Source organism: Panicum hallii, chromosome 2 (genome assembly GCF_002211085.1).
Source record: "Panicum hallii strain FIL2 chromosome 2, PHallii_v3.1, whole genome shotgun sequence".
NCBI classification, from domain to species: domain Eukaryota; kingdom Viridiplantae; phylum Streptophyta; class Magnoliopsida; order Poales; family Poaceae; genus Panicum; species Panicum hallii.
The window spans coordinates 48,891,331-48,901,806 of NC_038043.1; the positions used below are offsets into that span (position 1 = coordinate 48,891,331).

Consider the following 10,476-nt stretch of genomic DNA (forward strand, 5'->3'; position numbering starts at 1 on the left):
TTCCGTTATAGTATAGTTCAGAGAGAGTAGAATTTGCTATGCTGTAGTTTCATGAATCATGAATATGTCCGCTAAAAGTATGTACATGAAGAACATTAGAACAATTAGCACTTTGTGGAAGTTTAAGAAGATGTAAAATTCTCATGTGGATATACTAGGTCAAACTCACAGTTTTTACAGAATCACGTTTAGCATCATAGTGGTAATACTATCTGTATGGGCTTCGACCATGTAAAAGCTCAGGCATATTTACTTGCCTAGTAGAGTAGAGCCAAAATTCAGATAAAGTTTTTCTCTTTCTCCGAAGTACCACGAGATGTAGAATGCCTGCGATTCACAGAAAGCATCTGAGATTCAGACCAACGACTGACCAATGACAGTATCAATTACGACTACGGCAAACAGCATTGGAAACGAACGAGATCGGGTGTACCTTCACCGCCTCGGTGCGTTGGGTGGTCTTGTCAGACACCTCCGCCAGATGCAGGCGACCATGTGTCTGCATCCGAACACGCAAGCAACAGTTCGCCAGGCTTGGCCTCGGCTTTGAGGCGGATGCGGTTCGTGGTAGCGTAGGTGGAAGAAGAAATTTAAAATTCAAACTGGAAGGTGGTGGAAGAGGAGAGACCACATATAAATGCATCGGGCCGCGAGGGCAACTGGCTGATTCGTGCGGCCCGGATTAAGTGGGACCCACCAGCGAATGGAGATGCTCTGCTCGCGTCAGCGGGTCCTGGTTACGCTGCAAAATGGCAAATGGAACAAAATTTACTGTACAAAAGGACCTCTCACTGCCGGTTGGTGTAGCTGCAGTACAGCAAGCATTTCTCCAAGTTAAAACAGCACAGCGAGTTAGCAACACTATAGGTGAATATATACACACCGGGCTGGTCCTCCAGACTTATCACCGGGAGAATGGGACAGCATAGCAGAACTCTCCTACAAGCCTGGGGGTTATATTACACAGCCTATCTAGCTCAAAAATTACACATCTAGCCATCTGAGCAGGGCAAAACTGGAGCTGTGGCAGGGGGCGGGGGAGGAGATATGGACCCACAGGCCACGGTGCCTCAGCTCCAAGGTGACACAAGTGTCGCTTGCCAGATTAATAAGATTACAGGGTACAGAATGCCGTCAGTCGTCTGTCACCAGAGGCATCGAAGAGTCCCTCCAAATTATATCTTAAATAGGTACCGCAAGTCTTCCACAGTGAGCCGAGTCGTGTGGCCACCGGATTTGTCTTCGCCGAAAGCAGAGCTGACCATAGCTCTCTTTTCCTCCTGTTCAATGGGAACATGGATAAGAAAAACGGCAGTAAATTTTACAAGTAATATTAGTACCAAGGTTGGTTCCATGATGAGGACTTAATCAGAACTAGAAATATAATAGTCCAGAATTGCTAAGTAGAATATAGCCGTTCAGCTCTAAGGGTAGCAGGAAGTGCCATAGTAAACCTGAGCTGCCGCTTGCTTCTCTTTACACAGTTCTCAGCTAACTTAAAGTTCTCAAAGATCAATTTACATTGATAAAGCAATCAGTTTCAGTCACTATCCTGTTTCATTTCTTAGCCATCAAGCAATTTTCTAGACATGATTCAATGACAAGCTAGACATGATTTGAGCACCTATCAAACAATTTTTCTCACAAACCAGATTGGACAACCAACTAAACATCAAGCGAGTATAGGAAAAATTCCCTCTGTCCACAGATATAAGCACTTTTAGATTAGATTTATCCTAAGTGGAACATTTTTAACTTTGACTACAAAAAATTCGAAAAAGTTGACAACATAGAAATGATGTTACTAGATTCATTACTTGGAGCATCTAATTGTATTGCATAATTCTCATACTCTAAACAAAACTATAAGAACAATAGTTAGGTACAGGACCTCTAATAGTTGAGAATGCATCTCAGCAAACTTTCAGAGTAATTACCTGTAACGCTAAAATACGATCTTCCACTGTGTCTTTAACAGTCAAGCGAGATACAGTGACAGGACGAGTCTGCCCAATTCTATGTGCCCTATCCACTGCCTGGTCCTCGGCATAAGGGTTCCACCAGAGATCAAGGAGAATTACGTGGCAAGCAGCAACCATGTTGAGACCAAGATTACCTGCTTTCAGTGACATAATCATAACTCTGACCTGGAAAAAAGAGAAAAAAGGTTCTTTTTAGTACAGATATTGAATGAATGTCTGCAGATGTAAAAGAAATTAAGGCGTGAAAGGAACAAACAGAACAAAACTACCTCTGGGTCAGTGTTAAAATCCTTCACTGCTTTATCTCTTAAGTTGAGAGACATCGTTCCATCTAGTCTCCTGTACTGTATAAGATTGGTATTCAGTGAAAGCTCCAGCAAATCCAACATGCCAGTCCACTGAGAGAAGACAATCGCTTTCGCTGGGGCTACTCGACTTCGATTTGATTCCACAGTATCACTTTCAGTAAGGGCATCTGTGTTGATGATAGAATTTAGTATATCAATGGCTGCTTGTATCTTGGAGGAGACGTAGCTGCTTTGACTGATTGAAGATGACTCATTATCTGCTGATGAACTTGATCCTGCAGAACTAGATTTGCCAGAGATGCAAATCCTTAATGCACCTGATGAAAATAATGATTCAAGACTTAATGTCTTACTGCAATTAGGGGCAGGACACATATTCTCATCAGTAGTTATCCGTTCATGTATACATTGATAGCAGAAAACATGACCACAAATCGTCACAACAGCATCCTCAGGTGGGTCCTGCAAAAAAACATAATTTGGTTGCAGGCATAAAAAATGAGATTGAAGGACCTACAAGTGCAACATATTTTTCTTAAAAAAATGAAAATTCGAATGAAATCAGTGATTGCAATAGCATGTGCATGCAGAAAACGAGAAAGATCTTGACTAAATGTGTGCTACCTGGCCCGATCATCCTAGGTAAAGTTAGACCTGGACCCTGGAACCTGGCCCAATCATCTGGTGCATGTCCAATAATGCATACTTCTAAAACGAACCATTAGATGAGGTTTGGATGGACTAGATTCATAAAAAAGTGGGTTCACTTGAAATGCAGTTCTAATATGTGGGTGTAGACCTAAGTTTGATTGTTCAATTCTCTGAACAAAATTATAAAGATACATCATGTTAAAAATGTTAATCTACAAATATTTGTGCAAAAATATGCTCATATGTGAACTGTAAATGTAGGACAATAGATAAGACTCCTTTGCGAAAGCATATATCAATTTATTTTTTGCAAAAAAAGATATTTGAATCATTTTTCAGAACTTTAAAAGTAAACAAGTATATATATCCAAATTCAGGTGGAGCTAATGTAGAGAATCTATATTTGGGGGAAGACTCATTCAGTAGTACACAAAAATTAGTATGATTACACCCAAAAAGGGAAAAGGAGATAGAAAACATGTGAGCACCAAAATGGTGGTGAGAGATCAGAATGCTTACATTGCATAAGGTACAAAGCGCAGATCCCACTTCCACTTTTGCAAGCAAATCTATCACCATTTCCTTTGGAAGTTGCTTTGCCATTTCTATAGAACCATCACCTCCATATTCTGACTGATTACCCTTCACAAGAAGAGGATGATCACAGGCTTGCCGAAGCCGTAACAACATTAAAAGGATGTTTGCATAGTTTTGTTTGAGTGTCCCAGCCGCAGCGAATGCCTGAAATTGGCAGGCAGCATATCAGTATCCAGACAATTGCTTTCAATATTTCCAATCACCAAAATGAGATGCAAATATTTAATTACTGATCAAAATAAAATCCACCTCAAAACTACTACACTTTACATCTTTATATCTACAGAAACAGATGGAATAAGTATGGATTAAGTATAGAAGAAGCTTGAATTCATAAGGCAATTCAAATAGATGTTGAACATGTGTGAACTATAGGACAAGGACTAACCAACAAGATTTGAGAAAAAGTAGCAGCATCAAGGCTAGAAACCAACAACAAAAAGGAAGTCGAGTTAGGATTTAACCAACCTTGAACTGTTGCCGAGAACGTTCTTCCAGTGTCAAATAGAAGGACCGCTCCTCATGTGAGAAATCTACTTTATTCAGATTAATTGTCTTCGGAGGTAAATTTATGATTGGTACTCCATTAATCAGAGTTTCTATATGAAAAAGATATCATCCAATCATCAATATAGATTTTAAACTAATGGAACATAGAACTAAGTCCACATGCACTCAACAAAAGGAGTCATAACGTAACAAATGAACACAGACAAGTAGAAAAGAAAAGATGTCAATCACAACAGCAACAAAGCCTTTCAGTCCCAAGCAAGTTGGGTCGGCTAAAGAAAAGACAACAATGCCGGATAAAATAGTAAGGGGTTCTATAATACTTGCAGAACAAGAAACATTATAGCTTTCTGCTATCTTCACCTCAGTTAAGGAGCTTAAAGCCTTAAAGACATAGTTTTAGTGTTTTTCCAATGCCCATATTCTAAATGAATTTATTCGAAACGGAATGTAACAGAAGACACATGTAACCACATGCAGAAACAAATTTCAATAAACCTCTTCACATGTTCAGTAGCAATAAACAATGCCAGGAGCAGCAGTAGAAAAGAGCATTTAAGTGCAGTGATATAAACTAGAGCTAAAGACAGGTACGCGCAGTAAAAATGCATTTATCACCTTTTGTACGACGCAGGAGAACCACCCTCAACACAGCTTGAAGTTTCTTATACCCAAGAACTGCATCTCTGGCAATTGGGTGCTTTATCATTGTGCAAAATGAGTTAAATGTGGAATATGGATCATATTTCAAGAAACGAAAATAGCTGAACAGTTCATCAATTGCATTTTGTATAGGTGTTCCTGATAGGCACCATCTCCTTTTTGCTCTTAGCCCACAACATGCTCTGGCCACTATAGTTCGGTAGTTTTTTATTGTCTGAGCTTCATCAAGCACAACCCTAAACCACCGTACCCTCGCAATTGGGCCACTGTCAAGGTCAAAGTCTGAGTCAAGTCTCTTCTTCTTTTTCTTAGACTTGCTCTTTGCATTTGATGGTGGTTTTCTTTTATTGCCAGCTGAAGGTTCTTCACTGTTCTTTTGATCTGAGTCATCATCAGCGATCTGTTTAGGTACTTCATTGGCCACAATTGTATATGTAGTCACAACCACATCGTATTTTGCCAGCTCACTTGGATCTTTGGTCCTCAAACCACCATGGTAGACTAGAACAGATAATTTAGCACTTTCACTAACCTTGTCAGTCAATTCATTAGCCCACTGCTTAAGAACGCTAGCAGGGCATACTACTAGAGTACCTGCAGCCGGCCTTGTCATGGACCGCGTGGTGGATACAGATGATGTGCATGCTTTAGCCTTCTTTTTGCGTTCAACTTTGCTTTCGTCCATTTTATCCAGAACATTATTGGGTTGACTGACACATGGCACAACACTACTAGTGCCAGCAGCTGTTGACAATGAAATAACCCCTTGGTCCTTCTTGGGTTCATCATTCACAGTTTGTTCTCCTTCATCATCTTCATCAAGATTTAGTGCTTCAGATTTCAAACGATCCGAATCAACAGACATGAACTTAGATTGTTGACTCCTCTCCTTTTGTATAAGGGCAATAGTAGACACAGTTTTGCCAAGGCCCTGTTACATGACAACTGCTTTTCTGTTAGAATAGAAAAGTGCTAAGGAATAAATTGCTTACGAACAACTTTGGAAATCAGAAACAACCTGGTCATCTGCAAGAATCCCACCAGCACAATGTGAGCTATTCTCCTTTGAAACCATCCAAGCTAATGCCATTTTCTTTCAAGCAATAAAGATGTGTAAGGAACATGATATCCAGCATATATGAAACTGGCATATAATAGAAAGATCGACAAGATTCATATACCTGATGCTTAAGGAGAGGTACTGTTAGCACTCCCTCAGGCAGATCATCTTCCCTTTTTTCCCGACTAATATGCTGCATAACATATTTTGAAAAGCAATGTCATTCACAGAGCAGAGTCAAACTGATGGGCAATAGATAAAGCAGCTTTACCTGGATTACTTAAGGATATAATTCCTTCTGGGGAAACATACCATGATTTGAGAAAGAAAAACGTAAACAAACTGTCTTAATTACGAAAGAAAAAACATGCACGCCTTCTTCAACAGTCAAAATGGGCATTTGTGTTTAGAGAATGTGATGGAATACTTCAAACTAGATTTGTAAATGGCAATCATAAGTTCATAACTGCTAAGATGTTTATAAAACAATTCTGACTAAAATAAGAAATAGGTACCATCAGCTTTACAGAATCTGACTTCATTGGATAAAGTATAATGCCACCAATTCCAATTATTCTTTTCTGCTACAGAACTGGTGAAAAGGTGGAGGTTGAACTTGTTTTTCGGTGAAGTACGGATCATAAAATAATTTGAGGAGCAAAATGAGAACCTCAGAAGATAGACACGCTGCATGTACAAACTTTCAGGCATTTGCATTGTACATGACAAATGGCAATCTTAATTGGTAAAACCACTTCCAAATATTTTGGTGTTTAGTCATATTTCTCTAAACCATGTTGCAACAGGAAATATTGTTCCGTTTCCAATAGCAGAAAATATGGCAAGGTCACATAGAAGAAAATAGGAAAGGATCAACCATTAGACAATAAATTTGTAAAGCAACAGTCTGATCTGCTTAAAAAATGCTAGATTTTCACAACTCCTTTTTCTGTTCAAAGAAATAAACATGCAAAGAATTTAGATAATTTGACTGGTGTCACAACATAACAATTAGCCGATAAAAAACGACAGATAAGTATTTGCGTGTATATTCAAATTCAAAAGGTTAGAAGATGCATTTGGTTTCTTTGAAAGAAGTGCTTTAAATAATACTGGTACATGTAAACACGAGGTAACTATATGTGATTCTTTCTATAACCAGTAGAAACTATATATTGAGTATCCTTTTCAGTGAAGAGGGAAAGTATAGTAGATATCCCCACTGATTTACCAAGTCAAGTCAGGCAATTCACAAGGTGTAGAGGGTATTGATAGTTATATTGTATAAAAATTGCCAGCGATACAATCCACAAAGGGAAGAAAAGGGAATAAATTTATAACGCAAGCGTATAGACACTGCTACTGGATTCAGCATGTCACACTATTATCTGGGCAGGAAGCAAGCAGCATTTACATGTCACACTGTACCTGCAGGGCTTCCTGATATACTGCTCTCTCATCAGAATCCAAAATCCTATTTTCTGGATTCAGGCGACCTTGTGCACCAAAGCCGTTAACTTCACTGTTATTAGAATTGCTGACACCAAACGATGAAGGCAGTACCCTATGTGAGCTAGGGCCTCCATAAACAATAACATCATCTGTCAATAACTCAATATTAAATGAGGATAAGCATTTATCTTGCTACAGGAAACCTGCACCAGATAGCATCATTTGGAATTACCAAAGTAGAATAACATGAGGCTAGCTGTACGTACCATCATCATTCTCTCTCTGGGTATTGCTCGCACTAAAACTTCCTATTGCCATCCTTGAAGATGAAGGATGCACATTTCCATTGGTCATATTTGTTCCCATTCTGTTTTCACCCAAATTTTGTGAGTTTCTATCAGTAGAAAGTGGTGGGAGCTTGCGTGTCGCACTAGCAACATTTGCACCTGTAAATTTTGATGTGTTGCCATTGGAAAAAGAAGATGGAAGAACCCTCTTGCTGTTGTCATTTGCATCTGCAGCGGAACTGGCGTGTTTTTCCCCTACACTGTCAACTCTGTTCGAAACAGAAAGGCCCCTTGCAGAATCATGTCGCGCAGCCATATAAGAAGGATGGGGACGAGTCATGTCCCCTGAACCAAATGTATAACGAGCACTCTCCGTAGGTCTACCATTTGTAAAAGATGGTGGTAGAGTCCTGTATTGACCATTATTGTTATGAGTATGCCTTGAAGAAGATGGGGCAGGAGCACCCCTCTGCCAATCCTCATCCTCAAAACTGATTGGAACAAGCCCTTCACCATTCTGACCAAAACTTGTGATTGTAGAAGCTGTCTGCTGGTCAAAATCATCATCACTATCTGAGATCAAGTCAATAATATTGTCGTTGTTCATATTGCCAGCTAGCATGTGCAACGTATATGTGTAATCAGGAGTTCGTTGTCCTTAACATGTTAACACGCCTGGACCGATGGCTTGATTCCTATCTTGACATATTCAACACCACTTGCTAAGTTTTGTGAATGATTGGCATGCTAAAGAGGCTCTTCAGTCTTCACTATGATAGTTAACCTGTAAGTGGATCATTTTTTTTGGACCTGAGTAAATTACAAGTTTTCGCAGAATAAAACAGCAATAATTGCATGCAAGCGTTATCCATGATAATAAGGAAGAAAAAAGGTTTTCTTTCTGAAAATTAGAAACACTCAATCACCAAAATTAACCTACAGTATTAAAGATGTGTTCAACTCAACACTCCAACAGTCATTCTAGAAGGATATGATAATACAGACTAAGTTTCACAAAATGTGCTTGCCCAATCAATCCCACTATACTGGGCAGGAATAGCATGAGTGGCAGCCCAGAACCACGAGTAACCGCTTCCTTTGGAGATCGTCCTTTTTCAGTTTCTAGAAGTGATTCAAGAATCTGATTATGTTTTACATACCCAGAAAGGCATTTTCAATATGAACTTTGCTTTCACGCAAACTCTTGAGACAGTTGGGTTCCTAAGATAAAACTTATGCATTATGCCCTTGGTTCTTATCTGATATGATTTTTTGCATTGACTAAAGTTTGTTCACTACTGAATTTAAGATTACGGGACAGATAAACTACACTTGTGGAATTAGAAACAATTATAAAAGGGGCATTAGATAAATCATATGCCCACACACCATCATCCAGGGAAACCAATAAAAGGGGCAGGTTTCCTGGCACAGCCTGCCATTTTGCAGACATCTGGCGTTGGGGCTTTCATCATTTCTGGCTAATGTGTCATGCAATGCACTCAGCACGGGATCAGCCAATCAGGCATGTGACTATGTGAGGCACGCCCGAACCCGCAAAAATTTCCCGCCCTGCCACAGTAAGGGGGCTCAGTTGATTTGAATCCCAGGTTTTTTTTTGGAAAACATATTGCATCCGTGACTTAATCATCTACCAGCAAGTCCTATGGTGGAAATCAAAGAGACACTAAATTAACTTCGCCAGTTGATCAATTAAAGATGAAATCAAAGGAAATCATATGACAAGAAGAAAGTTTGGGGCTATGCGGATTGTGGAAGCAAAATAAACACGTGCATGTGCAAGGGAGAACAGAAGGGGATTAATCAGCGGGAAGGGGAGAGGGAGAATGGCAAGCGGCTGCAGATGCTACCTGCGTTCTAGTGCCTTTGGGACAGGAGATGGGGGTCGTCGGCCCGCTGTGCTTGGATGGGAGGAGGTTGTGGGCGGAAGTGCGCGGCGGAGGCTGCCTGTGACGACCACCACACAATCCGTCAGATCCAAACGGCAAGGAAGGGGAGGGTTCGAGGTAGGGCTCGGGGCGCGAATTTACCTCGGTGTACAAACAGTTGCGGATGGAGGAAACGACGGCCGGAGGTTGGCAGCGTCGGGGTTCGGCGGTTTTGGGCCTTGTCGGCGGGCGACGGCGTGGGCTCGAGGAAACCCTGGCCGCGCCGCCGTTGGGGCTCGTCGTCGGCCGGCGGGGCTTATCGCGTGGAGGCGGATGCGCGACGCTCGCTCGCTGGATCGGGAGTTGGTCAGAGGGTGGCGGCGATGGGGTGAGAAGAGAGGGAGGGGAGGGACGCCGCCGGCGTAGATAGAAGAACCTGGGAGGGGATTTTCTTTTTCTCTTTTTTTGATCTTCGTTTAGATTTAGAACCTGCTTCCTAGGCGGGGATCCCGCTGCTGAAAACTCAGAAAATCCTAACTAGCATGCTAATTAACGAAAATAAGATCATCTCCGGTCGTTCTCCGATAAATATATATTTTTTAATAATCAGCAGTTGATTTTGCAGTTTCTAATAATCTTATCCTAATTTAACTACCATAGTAGGATCCAACCCTTGTATATTCGAGCAGAGTTTAGGCGAGACTAAATTGCTACTATAGGAGTATATCATTAATATTAATATGGCCTTAATCGTTGGGGGAGAAAAGCCTATAGCCGTATGCTATAGTGACCCATCGTATTTGTGAGAGTCGCTTGAGTCTCTAAAACTATAATCAATTCAGATTTCTGCGATCAATAAGTTTGCATACATACATCTCTACGGCCAGCCGTTTACCGAGCAGCACGCCGTGTCTTGCCCCATTTTGACATTCACGCACATCCCTGTCAACCGGCGTCGCTAAATTTCTGCCAAATCTATCTACCTCTAATCTAAATCTTGGGAAGTGAGTCTATATTCTTGATCGATTAAACAATACTCCTTCCGTTTTTATTTACATGTGGTATTAGATTTATCCT

General features: G+C 40.7%; 1 protein-coding gene across 3 annotated transcripts; it reads right to left on the reverse strand.

The window, feature by feature from the left end:
• Window positions 1-750: 750 nt before the first annotated feature.
• Window positions 751-9,862, reverse strand: LOC112879838 (helicase-like transcription factor CHR28). Of its 3 annotated transcripts, XM_025944252.1 has the most exons (12): window positions 9,562-9,862; window positions 9,382-9,478; window positions 7,490-8,294; window positions 7,200-7,372; window positions 5,893-5,964; window positions 5,730-5,804; window positions 4,667-5,642; window positions 4,007-4,137; window positions 3,461-3,682; window positions 2,252-2,752; window positions 1,938-2,147; window positions 751-1,280 (listed from the first exon to the last, which is right to left on the reverse strand). In XM_025944252.1, the coding sequence occupies exons 3-12, from the start codon at window positions 8,130-8,132 to the stop codon at window positions 1,176-1,178; spliced, it is 3,108 nt and encodes a 1,035-aa protein (XP_025800037.1). In that variant the 5' UTR covers window positions 8,133-8,294; window positions 9,382-9,478; window positions 9,562-9,862; the 3' UTR covers window positions 751-1,175. The 3 variants fall into 3 exon arrangements, with proteins under 3 accessions (XP_025800037.1, XP_025800039.1, XP_025800038.1); XM_025944254.1 differs by lacking the exons at window positions 9,382-9,478; window positions 9,562-9,862 and having other exon boundaries at window positions 7,490-7,590; window positions 7,670-7,811; XM_025944253.1 differs by lacking the exons at window positions 9,382-9,478; window positions 9,562-9,862 and having other exon boundaries at window positions 7,490-8,320.
• Window positions 9,863-10,476: the final 614 nt, after the last annotated feature.

Bases quoted from the DNA above. Each gene is read 5' to 3' on its own strand.
- LOC112879838 (XM_025944252.1), bottom strand. From the start codon at position 8,132: ATGCTAGCTGGCAATATGAACAACGACAATATTATTGACTTGATCTCA. The intron at 2,753-3,460 runs GTAAGCATTCTG...GTTTTTTTGCAG, and splicing joins CGCTTTGTACCTTATGCAAT to GACCCACCTGAGGATGCTGT. The intron at 1,281-1,937 runs GTAATTACTCTG...CCCATTGAACAG, and splicing joins ATCGTATTTTAGCGTTACAG to GAGGAAAAGAGAGCTATGGT.